Genomic DNA, 22,906 nt, shown 5'->3' with positions numbered 1-22,906 from the left:
GAGTATAAATCCTTTTGAAGTGTGCTACGTTATTAATAGTTTGTATATCTTTAGATACGTATTTTCATTCACCTAATATCTGTAAAAACGTAATGCAGCTAATAAATACACTATCAAATTATTTTCACCATTTTTGTTATTCCAAACGTACAACAAAATATGCTATTTATACTGTAAAAGGAGAAACTGCTTTTAAGTAAATACCTCTCGAAAAAATATTGGCTATGATTATAATATATTAAATTTTTGTAACCAAGCATTAAAAATCAGATGAATATAGAGAAATTTACTGCACTTTATCAGTTAGGTTCTAGGTTACACCATTGCCTTTTAAGTTGCTGGTGACGCTACCCAAGAATAAATATTTCACTGAGTAATACATTGTGCATATCTTCATTTCATGTCTAAATATTGTCAAAAGTAACCATTATGTCATCAAAACACGTCATGAAAAGTATCACGTTGGTTTATTTTTCTCGATAACTTGCAACCGAGGGACAAAACTTCGATAAGTTGTTTTTTTATTAAAGTATTCTAATTAAAAAAATTTATTATTAATTATTACGTGAGTGTACCAAAATATAGAATTTGAACTTGAAACACCGTATCACTAAGCAGGGGTTGATGCTTGGTCGATATAATACAGCAATGACGTCTAGATGACCAAATTTAATCGTTAACTATCTCTTATTTGCGTAAATATGCTTGTTGTATGCAAAGAAATAGATGCACGCGATCCAATAAACCTGCGAAACAGTTTTACAAGTATAAGACAGAAAGTTTACTTGTGTAGCAGGAGTGAAGAGAGAACAACCAATGCACACGGATAAAACTCGAATATCGGATATTTATTTCGCTGAAGTGAAGTTATGCGAACTAACTTAGTGTTATAGCTCTCAACAACAACCTGTTTCTAGTGCTGTTTACACTCTTCTGAGCGATTTATTCTCTCAATGAATGGTTCTTACTACAGGTCGTAATGAACCGAAACTCTGATGACGAATGCAACTTTTCTCAGAAGTGGGCGGCAACTACCGCGATTTTTGTTCAATGGTATTCGGCTCAAGTACGTGGAAGTTAAGAGTCGAAAATGAAAAGGAGACTTCGTTGACTTCCACCGATATATTTCGCCCGTACGACATGTTTCGAACCATAGAGATCATTATCAAGGATTCAATCAATTGTTCATTATCAAGGATTCAATCAATTGTTCATTATCAAGGATTCAATCAATTGTTCTTTACCAAGGATTCAATCAATTGTTCATTATCAAGGATTCAATCAATTGTTCATTATCAAGGAATCAATTTTCCGAGATTTTTCAATTCTATTTTTTGTGAGAATGACTGTACGAGGTAGTTACTTTTTACGACATTACATTTTTCACCTATCCATCGACCGAGTTATTAACTAAAATTATGATTTCGTGTCAGAGTAAACGACCACATTGCGATATAAATATGAGACTTCATGTAAAATACTAGTGCGCAGGATCAGGTAGACTCATTAAACTTAACTGTCGAAATTCTTTGGCATAATAATATTCTAGAAATTTATGACAACTAAATGTACTTTTATTAAAAATTCTTCAATTTATAATGATATTAACTTCCCCGCAGCGCGGTTGTAGTCATTGGGAAGAAGCTTACCTTTCTCAGGAGCATTACCAGATAATTTTTTCTGCAAACCCTTTGTACACTGTAAGACCCTTCCCGGATGGCACCCTGCACTGAAGTCAGGTCTTGTACTTGGTATATTTCAATTTTTTATTATTTTCGAAGGGAATTTAAGTTCTTATATTCCACTATTATTTAACATGAATGTAAATAAATACATTCCAAGACTGTTATTTGCCACGATGAAATCATTTCACTTAGCCGGGATTCAAACCCGGATCTTCCCGATTGCATGTCAGTTAGGCTACCAGTTACCAAGTAATTTTCTCAAGGCGAATCTCAGACACAAGGAGAAAGAGAATCTCATGCTCAAGTAAAAAGGTGGCTCCGTGGTATGATTGGTAGCATATTTGACCGGCCATCAGGGATTTCCGGGTTTGAATCCCAGGTTAGCCAAATGATTTTTTTCATGTCGAATACCATACTTGGTGTATTTAAATATGCACCCGTGCGCGTGACTGCGTACAAAGTTGCTTGTTCGATGCAATACTTTTGTATGAGTGAGAGCACAAAAGCTTTTGTACGTAACGCTGGAATATGCTCTTTCATAAATAACTCTAAGAACTGTACGGAAGACAATATTTAGTTGCCGTTCCATGCTTAAAAACTTTATTTAGTATAATGATAAATGATTTTCAAACACTGAAAATAAAAACAGATACTTAATTCAATTTATAAATAAAATCGGAAGATTCAAACTTGATGGAGTGGAAAATTTCCTTATCGAAATAAACACTTGCAATTTTCCTCGATAATACGAAAAGTTATAGTGACCTAGATTTCAATTTTATAACAACATCTTCAACGTACAAATGGTGCGGAATTCATTCAATGTATCTTCTGGGACTAAGCTATATCTGATTATGAACTAATGGATTCTAGTCGAGGAAAGATACGCGAAAAAAGGCCATAATAAAGAAAGTTTTGCGTCCTGGACGGATCCGATAATTTTCGGGTTGTTTTTGTCGATATTGTCAAGAAAGTTCTTGGGGATGACGTCCAGGTCCAGGTTCTGGTGCGCCAGGTGTCCGGGGGAGGTTTGCCGATGCCATATTTGAATTCAGCGACCCAAAAAACCCCCGGATGCCGCTTGTTTTTCCTTTCCCGCATGAACTCTGGGACAGTTCCACGGAGATGACGTTCGACGGTGTACCTGAGCCCCAGGTGGTCCGGGTGTCAATTTGAACATCATAATCGTGATCAGCGACCTCAAAAACCCCCGAGTACCCGTTCCGGGCCAGTTCTGACTCTTTTCTACAAAGTTATTACGTTTTCCAAAGGGCGTCTCAGAAATTGCATTTTCCGAGTGCATTTTGGCCTGCAACAATGCAACTAAAGGTTTCTCCCAAATGAAAATATGGTAACTTTTTTACAAATAATTTTTGCAAGCGAATGCAAAAAACCGCATTCCGATCCGTCCAGGACGCAAAAATTTCTTTATTTTTGCGTATCTCTCCTCGACTATTCGACTTTGTCAACGTTTGGCCCGATTGAATTTCGTAGGGGATAAATTAGTTCTAATGTCCTTACTATTCTACTTTAAAAAACTGCGAGATAACTACCATCTTCCGTTAATAATGTAAAATATAAGGAGCATACGAACGAAGTTCAGGGAAAGTGGTGCCCCCCTTAATAAAAGGACAACAGTGGTAAAGTTAGAGACTACGCTGGGGTTTACATACCTACGAAGGACTACTTGAATGAAGAAGTTAAAGGCGTCTATGAAGTTATCACAGCAGTAATAAAACAGGTAAGAGGTGAAGAAAACGTTATAATTTTATGTGATTGGAATCAATGGAATCACTCTGACATCTCTTCTGCTGTCAACGTCCAAGCCTCACTTCCTTAGAGAACCATACTCCATGCTTAGCATCTGATGAATTGTTTTAATTACTTCTATGCTTTCACTCTAAGCTGTAAGCTTAAAGCTTTGGGTGTCAATATAAACGGAGAAACATTAGTATGCTACGATTCGCTGACGACATACCAGTCATAGCCGACACAGGAAGAATTTGAAGAAGACTGACAAATTTAGACAGGAATATGGCCAGATATCAGTTGAAAATCAACAAAAGGAAGACTAAGATATTAGTATGCAGCAAAAGAGAGGAGGATAGGACAAACATTAAGCTATGAAACCATAAGCTAGAAGAGGTGAAATTGTTTTCTTACCTGAAAAGCCGAATTACTAACAATGGACGAAGCAAGAAAGAAATAGTCAGTAGAATAGCGCTGGCGAAGAGGGCTTTCTACAAAAAGAGAAATCTGCTTTCAGCTGAGAGTGCAGGCATAGATGTAGGGAAAAAATTCATCACAAGCTACGCATGGAGCAAGATTCTCTAAGGAAGTGAGGCTTGGACGTTGATAGCAGCAGATAAGTCAAAGAGTGGAAGCATTTGAAATGTGGTGCTACCGAAGAATGATGAAGATAAAATTGATCGACCGTGTAAACTATGAAGAAGTGCTAAGAAAAAGAGAAAAAATAAGTCTTCTAAAGCCCTAACGCAGAAGACGGGACAACTTACTTGTTCACATTATGAGACATGGTGGCCTGATGAAAACAATCATAGAAGGACAGGTGGAAGGGAAGAATGGCAAGGGACGGTCCCGAATGAGTTACATAGTACAGGGTATAAAGCATGCAAAAGAGAAGATATATGTCTCTGTGATAAGACTGGCGGATTGAAGAGAGGAATGGGGAACTGCGTTAAAACAATCTTAGGATTATTGACTAATAATTTTGATGGCACACCTATAATCCCTCGGTACGTAGAAGAGAAAAAATATCCAGAAGCATACTTGTCCAACAACGCTTACTATTCCCCAAACGAAGCAGCATGAATTTTGTCAACATATTGGCATTAATATCTACTATTGGAGTAAGAGAGAGATTCTTCCGTAGTGCTGTATGTGAAAGAAAATATTGGATTTAATTTTTTTCATTTAAACTACATTTTGATATCATTACAATTTGAATTCTCTCTCATTTCACAGGCCTGTATTGTTGGCTTTTGAACACAAAAGGTCTTGTTTATGGAAAAGGTCTTGTTTTAACCCTTTCCTGGGTACGCCCAAGATGTAAGGTTCTATTTTTTCTTGGGAGAAATTCAGGAGGAACGTCTGCTTTGTTCTTACTCATCACTCTTACTATAGCCAATCTTTTTGGAAGAAGTTTTACTGCTAAAGGTATGCTGGTACACCAGTTGTCACTGGTAATATTTCTTCCTCTGCATTCAATGTGCTCTACTAAGCTTGACTAGGTATATAATGAGGGGAATTGGATTCTTTGAAAGGGCCATTTGGCTACGTGCCCATATATATTTCAAATATTTAGGTAACATTTCTTAGCATTCACCACAGCAATGAATTTAGTACCATATTTCCTTGGGTTTTGGGTAGATACTGCGTAAAAAGACTTTGGCCACGAAATGGTATAAGTTGCTCAGAATCGTGATGTACTCTGATGATGTATTTGTTTATTCAAATTTGTTGAAAATTTTATTCATGAACTCAGGAACTGCGGCTTACTAGTCACTTTTCTTCCTTTCTAGTCTAGTGCTGAGGTCATAAAAACTGATGTGCCTTAGCAAAAAAATCCGATAGCTTAAGTAAGTAATGTAAGGGAAAAATTTGATAGACATCTTTGCTCAAAATCTCCCTGGAATCAACTTTGGAAGCTTTATGCAGACCCGGGAGAAAAAGGAGACCAATGAGATCCGATTATTCACCTTTACTCAAATGCCTAATATCGCCATCTCTTGCATAATTTCCAGAAACAGAATTAAAGTAGAGATTTATAATTTCTACTATTACCCATATCTAATACTACCGCGCAAAAAAGAGGCAAAATAGTGATAGTTCTTCTCGCACCCTTTTTGCACATTGTGTGTTCTGGGAAGATGGGTCAAAATGTTCTCTTTCCTAATTCTCCTAATACACGGAAGAGAATTTTCGTTCCAGTTCTTACAGAAGCTCTTTTTCAGTGACATATGGACGGTTTGACATTCTACAAATACTAAAGAGAAAATGAAAAAATCCTAGCATAAAGTCGTTGAGTAAACAGAAATGGTTCAAAATGTTAGTCATCATAGTGGTATTTTCACTAACCTACAGGTATATTTCTAAGAATCACCGACCGTAAATTAAAAAATCATTATAAATAAAAAGCTATAAATAAATGAAATATTACTATACATACATTCCTTCGTATTGCCATTTCGGCTCTTCTCCCAGGATTTCCCTTTTCGGTGTAGGTATCAATTTTGGTCCTTCGCCAATGACAGCTAAATGTGTCTCTTGTACGTGTTTTCACCGTGGCAGAAGAAGTACTACTACAAGCATTGGCGATTTCATCAAGCAAAATGCGAGCGAATGAATTTTAATCGGCTTTATAATGGATAGTTTTTGAGAATAAGTTGTAACACTTAGGGTCGCGTCCGGTAAAAACATACATTTCATCGAAACTAAGGAACACTTTGAACATTTAACGTTACTTAGTGGTAGAATTACGAAGTTACAATAAATTAGATACCAGAAAAACTTAAGTTCAAACGACATCTTTTCATTAAAAAAAAATCGAAGAAAAAAGATTTCAATCTGACCCGATGCGATGTATTCGGGGTAAATGTCCTCATCAAAGCTGTTTGTGATATCTGATCCAATGAGCAATTTATCTTGTTCTTACCATATAAATTAATAAATGTTAAAGCTGATTGAACATCAATTTTTTCATTATTTATTTGTGATATTTCTCATCATTGATCTCCCTGTATCGCTTTGATTATTATTTTATTCATGCTAGGAAATATCCTAAAATTGTCAAGTTGTACTCATAAAAAATTTCACGAAGTATGCGCATTTCGGTTAGCGTAAATGGCTATTGCGACGCTTTGAATAGCACTTAACAATTTTGTGATGTGAACGTTGACCAGCTTTTCCCTTCAAGGAGGGACAAATGCGAGTAATCGCCATTCTTCACATAAGTCTCCCGTACATCCTAGTCTCGTTGAGAGCGTGCGTATTTGGATTCTGCCGAGAAACGTCAACCGAGTGGCTGAGATGGGACTAATACCACTTGAGAGCAAAAATCAACCTCCGAATCCTGACTATTCTCAACATCGCCTCTCCACAGTAAAATTTGTTACAGCGTCGGGTTTTTTTTTTCGGCCGGCAGCTCGACCCCTCCTCCTTTTTTTCCTTCGATCAGTGACTTCGTATTAAATGCTATAATATATTTATAATATTATTATTTAATTTTCTAAACTTTATGAACAAAATGAAATTGTTAAACAAAAGGAAAATATTAATAAACCAATTTTGCTTTCTATTTTCGCTAAGAATCATCATGTTTGCCTCAGTATAATGGTCATTGACAAAACTTCATCTTTTTACAAGAATGATTTATAGAATCTCATATCTAGCCAAAGTTGTTTTTTCCTGAGCCTCCTACTTATTTTTGCTTGGGCCGAGAATTATTTCCTCGTCGCTATGTCAGGGACTGCACTCTGAACGCTAATGTCAAAGCAATTATGTTTCGTATGAAATGCTATAATCTATTTATAACCCTATTATTTCATTTTTTAGACTTATAAACCAAGTGAACTTGTTTAACAAAAGGAAAATGTTACAATATCAATTGTGCTTTCTCTTTTAGCTAGGTATAATTATGTTTGCCTCGTTATAATGTTCTTGACAAAACTTCATCTTTTTTGCAATAATTATTCATAGAAACTCATGGCTAAGCTAGATTGTTTTTTCCATGGCTTCCGTCTTAATTTTGCTTGGGCACCTTCTCCGCTCCGCGTCCACATACCTGCTCTGGTGATAGTCACCTTTGAGTAAATCCCAGTTCTACTCTGTTTAGAATTACACTAAGTAGCAATTCTAAGAAAATTTTAACACAATGCATTATCCGAATTCGTAGAATAATACTTCCTCACAGATGCGTCGTGTGAATACTTCTCGTTGAATGAGCAACTATAACTTGCCAGGAGATTCAGAGGTTTCACCGACTACCGTGAAGAACACATTGCACGGTTACTGTTATATGTCTTGTGCCTCTCATTCGAAAATATTCCTTTGCGGCTACGATAGTCAATGCAAAATTACTGACGTTTATGTAATTACCGATGACGTGACAGTTTACCATTGGGGTGTAATCAAGATAACTACCCAACTAATTGTGTGATAGAAAATAATTTCTTTTTCCTGACCATTAGTTCAGTATTTACATGGTAAAAATCGTTTCATGATGAATAGGAGAATAAACAATTTACCGTGAAGTGAAAATTTTGTAAATATATTTCTCGTTTTCTTGTGTGCTCATATGCACAGATATTTTATTAATTGGGATTTTAGTAACGTGAAGGGGTGAGTGAGGAGGAGAAAGGAGAAGGAATGGCAGGTAGGTTGTTTTGAGGTGAAGGGGTGGTAGTGTGTCGATTGCCAAGGATCAGGGAATAAACAGATCGTTAGGCCAGGTAAGAGTAGAAAACCCTTATCGCGAAAAAGGTTGGGAGTGCAAGGAGACAATTTGATACAAAAGCCTGCTTTTTTTGTCTTTCCATCGCTGCATGAGGGACAGGGAACAAAAGCCTTGTCAAAACGCCACGCGGTGGCCCTCCCTTCATTCCAAGAAGGTCCAGCTCGGGTGGGTCATTAGGTCGGAGAGATGTAAAAGCAGCCACATATACATAGACAACAAGATCCTTCAAAATAAAAAATATATAAGTAATTATATAATAAGAGATGGCCGACGTATTCCATCATTCATTCCTCTCCCACTCCACCAAAGCGCTCAGAATTGTTACTCGTTCAGATCCCCTTGGTTCTCCTCCAACCTCCCCTTTCCCTTAATTTGCCATTTCCCCTACTTGCTTTCAACTGAGTTTTGTGAAAAGGAAATTATTCCAGGAAAATATACCATACGACAATAGAACATGTATTTAGCAGATAAAAATTTTGCCCAGTATATATTACTTATTGAAATCTAATTGATTAATAATCGTATTTTGAAACTTGCGCTTAAATGACCGGCGTCCATCTTATGTACAATTTGACTTGAAAACTCGCTTGTAGATACTGAAACTTTGTTTTTCATTCGATGTTACACTGCATTATGTGGCTTTGTGAATTTACATGTGCCGTAAAATCTTGTATTTCAAACGAATTGACGTTGAAGAACGCATGGATGAAGATAATATCCCGTGTTTCGCATTGAAAACTGGCAAAAGAGAATTGGAAGAAAACTGTTTTAGAGATTGTTAACTATCGTAATAAGATATACGCCGGATGAAGTATATGTCAACTGGATTCCCGAAAAAATATTTTAGCGGCAAAAAAATCTAAAGGAGATATTTTGTCGACACAAACCTATCTCTACTGTGCCTGCCATTTATAAGTAAGTAAAATGAACACTTTTTATCAATTGGTAGTTGTTGTATTTGTGCTGGAAATAAATGAGGCTCGATTGGCTCGACCGGCACGCCGCCAACCCCGGCTTATCAGCGGCAGTTGTGAGCTCGAGGAGTGGCTACCCTACCTGCCGCCGAGCCAGTCGGACTCGCTGAACTGAAAACCACGTTGTCTTGAGTCATTGAGCGGTACACCACAAATGGCGACGAGGATAAACTATGTGGAAACTAGCGTTATGTAACAGATCGATAACGGCTAGGATAAAGGAAGTAATTCTGTGTGATCCAGTAATTCTAAAATGGCTGGAGTAATAGGCTCGGTTGGCGAGTTTGATAGTACGATAGACACGTGGTCGTCGTATGTCGAACGATTTGAATTGTTCGTGGAATGTAACGAGATAAATGCGACTAAGAAAGTGAGTACTCTCTTAACCGTTGTGGGAGTTAAAACATTTAATTTGATTCGTGATTTGTGCACGCCGAACAAACCATCGTCAAAGACGTATGGCGAGTTAGTAAAGCTGGTAGAGGACCATCTTTACCCGGCACCATCATTTATTGCTGAGCGCTACAAATTCAGCAAGAGAAATCAAAATGAGGGGGAGACGGTAGCTGATTACATCGCAAGTCTCAAAAAGCTGTCAATATATTGCCAGTTCGGGTCTTCCTTAAATGACTATTTAAGGGATCGCCTAGTAAGTGGCATCAGGAATGAGTCGACGGAACAGCGATTACTTGCAGAGGCCAGCTTGAGTTTCGAGCAGGCAGTCAAGATTGCCAGCTCAGTGGAGGCAGCAGAGAAGAACGCAGCAGCCTTGGCTGTCCAAGGAGTCGACAACGGCGGCCGAGTACAGCACATCGCATCGTGGAGAGCAACGCAAAGGATCAACAACCCTACATCGACCAGGTCAAACTCAGTGTCCAGGGATGGTGGTGTGAAGTGTTTCTGTTGTGGGCAAATTGGGCATGTAAAGAATCAGTGTAAATTGTATGGTGTTACTTGCCATAAGTGTGGAAAGAAAAACCACATTGCCAAGGTTTGTCGATCGACGAGTGCGTTGACAAGTGCGACAACTGTGCGTAATAATAGTTACGGCCATTCCAGACCACCAAAATGTAAGTCTTTTAATAAGTCTATGTTAAAGCCAAAACACAATTTCGTGGGTTCGGAAAAATGTTCCGATACGCCAAGTGCTTTTTGTGTGGGAAATCAAGCTGACGATTTGCACATCGAAGATATTCAGCACATGTTTGTCATGTATGAGGAACATACCGAGAAAGTCAAAGTTGACCCAATAAGGGTAGATATTGTCGTTCAGGGTGAAATGACTACGTTCGAAGTAGACACAGGAGCAAGTGTGACTGTTATTAGTGATACATTTTACAAGAATAATCTAAGTTCTTGTACGCTTTACCCTAGCGAGTTAAAGCTATGTTCCTATACCAATCAACCGATTGTTCCAATTGGTAAAATTAAAGTCAAGGTCAGCTATCAGAATGTAAATAAACTTCTTGATATGTATGTAATCCAAGGGGGATCACATCCGTTAATAGGACGTGATTGGCTTAAAATATTGGGCATAGACATTTCCTTCAAAAATAAATCCGATCTGTACGGAATTAGCGATTCAAGTAAAATATTTGATAACTTTGATTTAATGGTTAACAATTTAGTAAAAAAGTTCCCTGAAGTTTTTACCAATAAATTAGGCCAGTACAAAGGCGAACCAGTAGAATTAATTCTGAAAGAGAGTTCTAAGCCGAAATATTTCAAGCCAAGACCCATTCCCTTTTCCTTAAAGTCAAAGGTTGAGAGTGAATTGCAACGTCTAGTGGACGAAAAAGTGCTAATGCCTGTACGTAGCTGCAATTGGGGTACGCCAATTGTGCCCGTGTTAAAAGCTAATGGTGACATCAGAATCTGTGGGGATTTTAAGGTCACACTAAACCAGTATTTGGAGGTTGATAAATACCCCATACCTCGCATTGAGGATTTATTTGTAAGCATGCATAAAGGTCGGCATTTTAGCAAAATTGATTTAAGCAATGCATTTATGCAATTGACCTTAGATTCTGAGTCACAAAAGCTTTGTACTATTAGCACACACAAGGGTCTCTTCTCTTATTGCAGAGTGCCCTATGGTATTTCGAGTGCTCCAGGAGTATTTCAAAAGGCCATTGAACAAACCTTAGCAGGGTTAGAAGGTACTGTTGTGTTTTTAGATGACATTTTGGTTAGTGCACCGGATACTAAAACTCATTATAAGCGATTGGAGGCTGTGTGTGAACGTCTTAGTGAATGTGGTCTAACAGTGAAAAAAGAAAAATGTAAATTTTTTGCAAGTAAGGTTGAATATTTAGGGTTTAAAATTGATGAATACGGATTGCACACATCCCAAGATAAAGTAGCTGCGATTGTGAATGCACCCATACCAAAATCAGTCAATGAAGTTCGAGCATTTATTGGTCTTGTGAATTATTATTCTAGGTTTATTAAAAACATGTCAACCATTTTAAATCCTATGTATAAACTTCTACGTAAAGATGTTCCGTTCAAATTTGGCAAAGACTGTCTTTATGCATTCAATGAAGTGAAGAAAATCTTGACGCAAGCACCTGTGTTGGCACACTATGATCCAACACTGCCCGTGAAATTGGCAGTTGACGCCAGCTCCACCGGACTTGGTGCTGTTTTAAGCATAGTCACTCAGGAGGGTGTCGAAAGGCCAGTTGCATTTCATTCGCGAACCTTATCTCCTGCCGAGTGTGGGTACTCACAGATAGATAAGGAGGCATTAGCAGTTGTTTTTGGCGTCAAGAAGTTCAACCAATATTTGTACGGACGGAAGTTTACTTTATGTACCGATCACAGACCCTTAGTAAGCATTTTCGGCCCAAAAAGGGGATTACCTGTTTTTGCCGCGAGTAGACTGCAGAGATATGCTTTGTTTTTATCAGGGTATAATTTTGATGTTCAGTACGTTAAATCTGAAAAACATGGTAATGCTGACGCTCTTTCACGTATGCCATTACCTGACTTACACTCTGTTAATGAAGAAACAAAATTGGTAGGAACTTATTTGCATTGTATAGCTGAGAGTTCCGTACCACTAAATTTTGAACATGTAAGAAAAGAAACACAGGGTGACCCTATCTTAAAGAAGGTGTATAATTATGTAATGAATGGGTGGCCTAACTTTATCTCAGAGGAAAATAGTGAGTTACAGCCATATTTCTTAAGGAAAGATGAACTGACTGTAGAGCATGGTATTATTATGTGGGGGTACAAAATTGTTCTTCCAAGTAAATTGCGTGACTATGTTCTGAACGAATTGCATTCGGGTCATCTAGGTATTGTAAAGATGAAATCTGTGGCTAGAAATTATGTTTGGTTCCCTAATATTGATAGACGAATAGAAGACCTAGCTAACAATTGCTCGCCTTGCCTTAGAGAACGTTCTAGCCCTCCCAAGAGTGAACTTCATGTGTGGCATTATCCCGCTTCTCCTTGGGAGAGGTTACATGTGGATTACTTGGGCCCTTTTAAAGGAAAGATGTATTTAGTGGTGATTGATGCTCATACTAAGTGGCTTGAGGTATTTGAAGTTAGCTCTACCTCGGCTAAGGTAACCATAGAAAAGCTCAGAGAGCTATTTTCAAGATTTGGACTACCTGTTTCCTTACATTCCGATAATGGCCCACCTTTCACTTCATTAGAATTTAGAAATTTTATGGTATCAAATGGTGTGAAGCACTCATTTTCGCCGCCATACCACCCTCGATCTAATGGCCAGGCGGAGAGTTCTGTTAAGTATGCTAAGCACAATTTAAGTTGTGCTTTTGTAGAAAATGCAGATGTAAATATTGCCCTGAGTAATATATTGTTTAGTTACAGAAACTCTATTCATAGTACTACGAATGAAACCCCAGCTAAACTAATGTTTGGTAGACCTTTAAGATCCAGACTAGATCTATTGAGGCCTAATGTGGTCAAGAGAGTGGAACTTAAGCAAGAAAAACAAAAAGAGTATTTTGGTGTTAAGAAAACAAGGATTTTGTTTGAAAATCAACCTGTTCTAATTAGGGATTATCGCTGTAAAGACAAATGGGTTGAAGGGATCGTATTAAAACAATTAAGTGGTGTAATGTATTCTGTAATGTTCAATTCTGGTTTTGTTTGTAACAGACATATTGATCAGCTCATTGGGATGAATTCCAGCTCAGTGTATGCCAATTCTGATAATGTTAAAACGGGTGATTTCAATGTCAATAACGACGCAGTAGCGGAGAGGTTCCCAAACAAAAACAACCTTTCCCCTCACTCCTCACCCACCTCTAGCATTCCCAGTACGCCACGTTTGCCTCACGCATCCCCATCGCTGCAATCCCCGGTTCCTCCTCATTCTGACACTCAGTCAAATGCAAGTGTTCCATCTCCAAACGAGGGATCAGCTGTTGATAAAAGATACCCTCAGCGCATTAGGAAGCCGGTTGATAGATTTCAATCGCAATGATCTTGTTTATTTGGTTATATTTGAGAGTTTAGTTGGTGTTTATATTAGTTTTTATAGTTTATGCATTGTTACACTGCTATTGTTATTGCCTTATATTTCCAAATATGTGTTTCCAAGGAGTTGTTAAATTTTTGTTTATTGAAACAAATTTATTTTTTTTGTTATTAAGTTTTGTTCTATGATGTAACCATTTTTGAAAGGGAGGAATTGTTGTATTTGTGCTGGAAATAAATGAGGCTCGATTGGCTCGACCGGCACGCCGCCTACCCCGGCTTATCAGCGGCAGTTGTGAGCTCGAGGAGTGGCTACCCTACCTGCCGCCGAGCCAGTCGGACTCGCTGAACTGAAAACCACGTTGTCTTGAGTCATTGAGCGGTACACCACAGTAGTCAATTACTAAACTTCTCTATCTACCGTTTCTGGACTAAAGCGATCAACGAACTACTAATTTCAATGCAATAAATATTATCATCCAGTGTGTATTACATTCTCAGTGTAGTTACAATTTCACATAGCCTTTGCTTTCACTGGGATAATAAAAACACAATCCATTCATTCGATTAAGTAGAAATATTAGGGTTCTCGCGGTAGAATCCAGATCCAGATAGAAGTTATAAATAGCATTAAGGTATAAGTCTAACTCTCAATTAACTCGTGCGTGAAAGGTTTTTCTTGAAACTGAACAACAATAAAGAACATTTAGAATAACTATAGTGATTAACTAATATGCATTTCAAAACATAGCGGTCAATTTAACCATATGCGATCATATTCATCTGGTTAATATACTCACACGAGCATTAAATATGACTTAATTAAACTTCTTCTTGCCCTAGGGTGGGCTCATAGAAACAGTTAGTAATAAAGGAAAAATAAACGAAAAATAAAAGAAGAATTTTAGATGGAACGCTGCCCATCGTTTTCAAGTGAGATGAGGAAGAAAAGTGAGAGTAGAAGGAAGGGTGCAAAAGAGAGGGTAAAGATGGTGGTAGGAAAAATGGTTGATGGGGATTGGTTGTGTTCTAGTGTGCGTGGTTGATTCCTGGTCCAGAAAATGCACGGAAAGCCCAAAAGCATGCCTGCTCCAGGTCCTTCAGCTCTAGGGGGATGGTAGACGGCAGGAGGGAGGTTAATATTCCAACTTTGTATCACTCGTCAAATAGAGCGTTGTGGGAGAAAGCATGTACGGCGACTGGAAGGGGGGAAGAAAGAGAGGAAAAGAGATTGCAAGAGGAGCAATGCCCATTCATTCGGATGCACAGGGGAACGGTGGATAGGTCGATGTAAAAAGCGGGGCATTTCTGGCACATCAGTGTACACAAAATGTGTTTTGTCCTGCAGGAAATGTCAGACACTGAGGGGAGAGGGGAGGCAAGGAATTTATCGGGAAAGGGATTGGTAATGAGGATGCGACAAGTTTTGCATTTTGCATCTTTTTTCCACAGCCGCAACTGTCTATATAAATAGCGAAAATAGAAAGCAAAATTGGTTTATTAATATTTTCCTTTTGTTTAACAATTTCATTTTGTTATAAAGTTTAGAAAATTAAATAATAATATTATAAATATATTATAGCATTTAATACGGAAAATAATTGATTTGACATTAACATTGATAGTGCAGCCCCCGACGTAGCGACGAGGAAATACTGAGCGCCGCAGCGGCGCCATAAATCCAACGACGTAACGTTTTTCATTAGAGGCCAATAAAATGTAAACTATCAACACTATGCAAACAAAATTTTATATGTAGAGGAAAAAAGCAGAAAAAATAGACTACTGAAAATTTCCAAATGATCCATCGGAATGGAAAATTTTTACACCACTTTTAAAACCACGAGCGCCGCTAAGGCGCAGATAATCCGTATGAGTGTTAAAAAAATCTGTTTTAATTTCTTTAAGTTTGTTGGGTTCAAAGCCTTATAATCAGAAATAGAGGAGCTAAAATCCTAGGATAAAGGCTAAAATACGAAAAATCGGCGATATTTTGCAAGTTCATGTGCCATTAATTTTATATTTCTCTCCATTATGTAAATATTCAATTCAAAAAGTTCTCTCAACGCTTATATCATCGTGGTCACTAAGACGACCTTAAGTATTGTTGAGTGCGAATTAGCGTGTTGTTCGTCCATTCCACCCATTTCAATGACATATTAAGGGTTTTTTTCCCTTTTTTTAGCAACTTATGGACCCAATACTTGAACACACGTGACACAAATATGTTCCCGCTCCCCTCCAAAACCCGCTTCATGAATTCAAGCGCCCATCGACTCGTATTATATAAAGTCGGTGTCTTACAGTCAAAGCAGTGTAAAGATTTTTGTGTCTAATTTTGATACAGCACACCATCCCCACAATCAAAATAATATCCATCTAACTTCTGGTCCAATCGTTTGTATCAAATTTGGTTACTTCCATGAGTTTGAGATAGGTTACAAATTTTCATCCAATCAATTACACCTATTATATTCATTAAATGATCATCATCATTCATCAATTGAATGCATTATTCAATTTCATATTCCTAGCTCCATGAGTGTAGTGGAGAGAAATTAAGAGAGGGTCATTGGAACCTGCCTCTTACATTGCGAACACAGTGCACACTTCCGTACCCCTTCTAATCCCAGGCACTCTTTCAGATGGTATAAATGACTAATTTCACAGGAAGAAAAAGAATGAAAATGTAACAAAAGACTAGTATTCTTACCGAGGAATCAGTCTCAAAGAGTTAAGACTGAATACGTTCTTCCAGGTGTCCATGCGATTTTTCAGCTTTCTGAAAGGAGAAAGAAGTTTCGTGAGCTACATTTAAGGTTTACTAGTCCAATATTTATCAGAAAAGAATAAAAATCCTATAGAAAAAGCAGTAACTTAAGCGAAAACAAAGAATATATTTCAACAACTTTTACGATATGTCCTGTGATTGCTCTGGCATTACAATATTCGTTATAGCATTAAATATACATCCCCAAATATTTTACGTTAAAATTTAAGAACCTACTCATACACACAAAGTTTTACAATTGCAATGATCGTGTGAATGCAAGACGGCAGAATTCACACAACACACAGCCACCAGCGCATAATAACACAAAATCATTGGAGGGGCTCAGGGAAAACTTTTGCTTTCCAACTGTTTTCGAACCCTTTTGAAACGGTTTTGTAACAACAAAATTTGTCAAGGAACTGCTGTGGAACTCATTTCCTCTCATTTGTACCAAAAATTGGAAATATGAAGACGTTTGTAACTCATTTGGAATCCCCTTTCGAACTCCTTTGTACAGAGTGTTTTCGTGTGTGACTGCTTTCTACACATTTGGAACTCCTTTGAACGATTTGACAGAATTTATGGACGTCATCATTCGTATTGTAACTGCTGTGTACGGAGGAGATTCAAGTGTAACTGCTTTCCATACGTTTGAAATTTTTTTGTGAACGAATCCATGTGATTTATAGACGTCATCATTTGTTTGGAACTGTCTATGCTTTCAAAGTATATTTCGCACATAAATATTGAATTTTACGGCATCTTTTACTACATTTTTTTCATTGCTTTTCTTCTTAAATATTTTCGGAAAACTAGTATTTTGCATCTATTAATATGCATAAAAGATGCCGGTCTTCCCGATCCCCAGAAAATGGTTGATGTCCATATATTCTTCCGTATTTTAGGACTGAATGTTTTCGCCAAAAATGAATCCCTCCTTCGAAAATATGTTTCAATGTCGCAGTAGACAAGTTCAATTACCCGGAAAGGCCTTTTTTCGAATTTTCCACCGGATTTTCAGACATGACGGTTTTCAAGAAAAATTATCCAGAAACGAAGGCACTTCATTCAAAAATGGACTGTGAATGATCCACGTCAACCACGTAATATTGGAGTTAAGCTCTCGATAAGGAGTTTCTTGACCACCAAAATCACTTACGTTTCACTCCGCCTTCTGAATACATCAAACTTTTATCAATTTTGACAAGCTTACAGGACCTTCACTGGTGACGAATTCTTTGGAAGCAACGGAGCTATTACGAAATGGTGGCGCTTCAATTCGCAATATTCATCTTGCCTAAATTTCCTAAACAAACTACCATAAACTTCAAGAAAACTAAAAAACGCCATCTTGAACTGCTACGAAGCAGTATCTAACGATTTGATCGTTGGATTATTCTTCTTCATAGAATAATCCTCCAAGATCGTTAGAACATTAATAGCTTTTGCTTGGTTTCGCTTTTAGTAGGACCCGCCCGCCTTGTGACGGTGCGGGACTCCTCGTCCTTTCCCTTCCTTCCCCGTCCTTTCCCTGGAGGCGTCGTCGGGCTCTCATTCTGGCGATGCCTCCTTTCCTTGATTCCTATCTGTCCTCCCCCTCTCGAGAGGCACGGGCGTATAAGTCTCTGACTTGGTTCCCGGTCCTCGAGTTGTATCCTTGCGGGGGCCCGACCTTGGTCCTCCGAAACCGTTGCTACGAAGCAGTTTGCATTGTGTACAAATGAGTTCCAAAATGGGTGACCGAATGGTACAAATCTGTTCCAACACGGATGAACGAATGGTACAAATGAGTTCCAATGTTAATTCCAAATGAATTCCAAAGGTTGAAAATTAGTTCCATAGCAGTTCCCAATGGAAATTCAAAGCAGTTCAAAATCTAATACATATGAGTTAGAAAGGTGTACAAATGAGTTGATGACATGGTAGGACGCTATGACGTCATGAACTGCTGTGTACTGTGTTTCAATTCCACAGCAGTTCGAAAGCACATACAAATCAGTGGTTACAAAGTAGATAGATGGCAGTTCCAAATGACTTACACAGCAGAAATTTTTCCCTGTGGGGCTTTTTTCTTTCCTTGGGCCTCTCAGCTGTGGGAGACAAACATGTATGAGTAAGGCCAGAAATTATAGTTTTTGCCACCAAAAGCCTCTAAAATCTTCCATTGGGCATGTTCAAACCGGGACTCCCTAAAAGATATATCTTGGATCAGAGGAAATTTGAGGAACTGCGTCCAAAGAGTAGTATTACACTGTGAGTCTCCAACGAGAATAGATTCTCTTCTGGCGTCCCTCAGGTAAGTGTTATAGGCCCAATCATATTATTTCTTTATAAAAACGACATCGGTGAAAAATTACACAGAAAGCTACGATTATTTGCAGACGACGCTGAGGTATACTAGAAAATTAGTTCTAGTAAAGACAAAAATGAACTAACGAAGTACTTTGCTGCTATCCACGCGTGGTGTGATGCATGGCAGCTATAATAAATATGTAATAATGTGTAATAATGAATTTCTGGAAATATAACTCCCAACACAAAGGCTATATCCTTCATTGTACCCAACTAGAGACTGTAGAATCCGTAAAATATGTAGGAGTAAGACTCAATTATGACGAAAAATTAGCTACTTTTCCCTCGTTAGACCACATGTAGAATACGCTGCCATTGTTTGGGACCCTCATGAAAAAGACTTATGAACAGAAATAGAACGCAATCAAAGAATAGTTGCCAGGTACCTGATAATTCATTACGATAGTCTTGTTAGTGTAATTAACCTCTTAGATAAATTTGAATGGGAATATCTTTCTGACCTTAGACAGAAAAATATACTATTGTGTAATATACATAATGTAACATTTATTTTGGAGTTGTTTTGGATGGTTTTGAGTTGGATTTTGGTGTGACGATGGATAGAAGGAGAACAATGGAACGAGCAATAATAAGCAGCAGAGGTGGTGTGGGGCGATTGTTGTTGACGGCGCGGGATGGAGTGCATGCGAAGTTGGATTATGATAGTTGTGGCGTACGGTTGTCTTTTTACCGCGTGTTTGTTTAAATACAGTGTAATTGTTCGGGCCGGAACAGCCTTATGGTTTTCTTTTCATTTGAATTTCCCTCCTTTCTTCTTTTTTCCCGCCTGCCTTGGTTTTTTTTATTTTGTGCCGTACTTTTTTGCCTAAAGAGGGCTTGAGTTGCCCCGGAAGAACAGGGCAGGCCTGGCACCGGTATTCATTCCTTCGCTTGTGCCCAGGCGAAGAGGACAGCTTTCGTTCGCCTGATGTCAAGGCGAAGACGCGTTTTCATCTCGCTGCAGCTCGGGCGAGGATCAACTGTTGGACGGACGCATGGGGTGCAGAGTTCGGGCGGAAGCCAAGGTAAGGCGGGATTCCCGTACTTATTTTCTTCCACCCCCCTCATTTCTTCCTTTCACTTTATTTAATTTTTGGTTTCCAGTCCCTCATTTCTCTTTTCTTATTATTTTTCGTCGTGAATGTAAGGCTATTTCCGGCCCTGCATGAATTACATTTCGGGCGGGACACAACGGCCCCGTGACGCGACAGCAATAAAAGTATTTGTAAGTGCATTGAAGAAGAGAAAATAAAAAAAAAACGTTACAATACTTTGCAGTGCAAAGCTATTGTAAACTCAAATGAATATTGCTGATAATTTCCCCAACACGTCGGTGAAACATAGTTTTATTATTTATGGTAAGGAATTCCTATCTTACAACAATACTTATCCTGACACACTTGGCTTGGAAGAGTCTCTAAATCATGGGATGTTAGATTTCTAAGCTGCTTTCCACGCCATGTTGCGACGTGGAACTTGAGGTCAACGATTTGGGTTTGGCGGGGAAACTAGAAAATATCAAAAGGGAAATGAAGTAAGGGTGATAGATATGCTAGGATTTTGTGAAGTGAGGTGAAGATATAGGGTTGTATATGGTGGTGGGGAGGAAAGTCACCGAGGAGTAGCTTTAGTATTAAACGGGAAGATGGTTAAGGTGTGGTTGTTGTAGACCCGGTGAACAATGGAATTCTTGTTGTAGAGATTTAGGTGCGACCCTTCGACCTTTTGGTGATTCATATGAACATTAGAAATCATTAGGAGGAAGAAGTAGATGAGGTGTATGAACAGCTGGAGGAAATAATTACAGAAACCATGAGTAAGAAAAAATACGCTTTAAAAAAACGCTTTAGTCGGGAATGGGAGGGATAGAAACGAAGCAGGGGAAGTTGGAATAAGGAATTCAGAACGACAAGGGAGAGAAATCAGCAGACTTTTTCGGGAGAAACAGGTTCTCCATCAGGCAAGGAAATGGAATGCAGAAGAACTGAAGGGGACTATGAGAGGAGAATATCAGGAATTAGTGGAAAATAGTATCCCGGAGATTGAAAATACATAGCCTGTGTAGGATGGTTAGGATTATATAAAAACTGGAATTGTCAAATCGGTTAGGAAGTCAATTGGCTTAGTTGAGATCAGAAGCATGAAGAAGCCGTGAAAACGGAGGAAATGGTCAAAGAAATGGAAGAGAGGAGGAAGTAGAAGAACGAGGACTGGGAATGTGTACGGAGTAAAAAAATGTGTACGGAGATAAATAATCGATTATGGTGTGAAACTAAGATGGAAAGGGAGGCTTAGTGGAAAAAGACAGTGCGAGGAAATAGAAAAGTTTCAGATGAAAGGAGAATGAGATGGTAGGGTAAGCGTGGGATGAGCAGGAAGCTGCAGTAAAAGTGGGAGGAATTATGTTTAAATCAGTGAGGTTCGCGGATCATCAGGCGCAACCGCATCCACCGCAACAACAACAATAGAGACACTGGGTTCCAAATCAGCAATGCTTGGAGACCAATAATGAAATCCCTTTTATGCAAAAAAAATGGCGAGGAAAGCACAACAATCATGAACCAATCAGGTTACACCTGACCATGGACGAAGCATATATATACTTGTCAAATTTTGAAAAACGGGATTCGGAAGAACCCCTGAGGACGAACAGCAAGTCGCTGCTCAAAACGTGGGGCGACATGGAAAACATTAACCAATGGAAAACCCGAGAAACTTTCCTGCACCTGATACGCCGGGAAAACCTAAGATCATACATCCTAGTCGCTATACATATTGTGCAGCGCCACTTCTGAGAGAAATTAAGCTTCAATTACTGATGTTGTTTTCCATGGTTATGCGCAACAAATATTTATTTTGTTTGTAAATATATGTTGTTCTCGAAGGCAAGGGATTAGTATTTACCGTATTAATGCATATTCATCTTTCATTCATTGACTCATTTCGTGGGTTGGTTTGTGAGCTTCAATTACTTGCTGGAACCCACAGTTCCTGTTGGTTTGTAGGTATGGTATTTTAAGTGTTGCACGTCAATAAATTATCATTTTTAAATAATTCCGATTATTGCTTCAATTGAAAATCATTGGTATGCCCATCATTTGTAAATTGAGCTCATGATCACTTCTGTGCCTGAATAGTCCGTTGCGGTATTTTCTGGAATAGATATTTGAGGTAAGTATGCATTATTCGCAGTTATTTTAATTTCATTTTCGTGAGGTTGAAGATGTTTTCTGTATTTTGAATTGCTCGTTCCATGCATCTTTGTTAAAACGGAGATTCATTTTCTTTACTACGATTTGCTACTTACTGTCCAAAATGTGTCAAGGGAAATACTTAGGTGTATATACAACTTTTCAGTGGTGGTACTACTGTGGTCGTCGCCTATGGCATGCATTAGTTTCTCTTGATTGAGTAAACACGGTAAACAATCGAATACCTTTGATAAATATAATCATGCAGGACGTATTTGTTTGGATTTTCATTCTTTATTCATTCACTTAAAAACACCGATCGATTTTTAATTGTTGTAAGTGTTTTTCAATCATTTCCTTATGGGCCAGGGGCTTGCGGTAAAAATCATATATTATTATTATTGTTTCAGCTCGTCAACACTTCTACAAAAGGGAAAAACAGGTCTTTATTTACGAAAATTTAACAAATAAAATTAAAATAATAAAAAATAACATTTATTAAGAGAGTAAACCACATTTTAATCGATTTTTTATTTTTTTTTTATTTTTAAACCGTTCTCAGTCGTGATCGTTTATATACTCACAGAAAGAAGTTTCTGGTGATCTCGGCAAGAATCGGCCCGAGGAGAAACAGAACCGTTAGTGAAGAGTAGATGTAATTTGACTGGCTGAAGTGATGATAGACCAAGTTGCAATCAGTCAAAATGTCCAGCAGGTATAAAACTGGGAACAACATCGGTAGGTAGACCTTTTGAAACAAAATATCAAAACAATAGATTTTTCATATTCTGCACCTGCAAGCTTAATTACGTCACACATCTATTTCAAGCACGAGTAGTAAAATACCTGGTTCATTATATGTTTGTGGTTGCCTCAAAAATTAGAACGTTAACGGAGTTAGCATTTTCATTTTTGTGACTGTATGTTGCAATGCTTCTGTTCCAAAAGCCAAGCTTGGTATGTCACTCCACTTTCATGCAACATGAAAGCCCCTC

The 22,906-nt window shown here is 38.2% G+C and overlaps 1 protein-coding gene across 4 annotated transcripts in view; it reads right to left on the bottom strand.

The window, feature by feature from the left end:
• The window catches only part of LOC124172032, a 165,610-nt gene that overhangs the window by 28,703 nt on the left and 114,001 nt on the right, over window positions 1-22,906 (bottom strand). For all 4 annotated transcript variants that reach the window (XM_046551436.1, XM_046551435.1, XM_046551434.1 and 1 more), the window contains 2 exons: window positions 22,496-22,659; window positions 16,309-16,377 (listed from right to left, as the gene is read on the bottom strand). In XM_046551436.1, the coding sequence (XP_046407392.1) occupies window positions 16,309-16,377; window positions 22,496-22,659 (233 nt within the window). The remainder of the gene's footprint in view (window positions 1-16,308; window positions 16,378-22,495; window positions 22,660-22,906) is intronic.

This window comes from Ischnura elegans, assembly GCF_921293095.1.
Source record: "Ischnura elegans chromosome 13 unlocalized genomic scaffold, ioIscEleg1.1 SUPER_13_unloc_1, whole genome shotgun sequence".
Taxonomy (NCBI): domain Eukaryota; kingdom Metazoa; phylum Arthropoda; class Insecta; order Odonata; family Coenagrionidae; genus Ischnura; species Ischnura elegans.
Note: the sequence above shows the minus strand (reverse complement) of the source record. Positions and strands in the feature narration are given on the sequence as shown.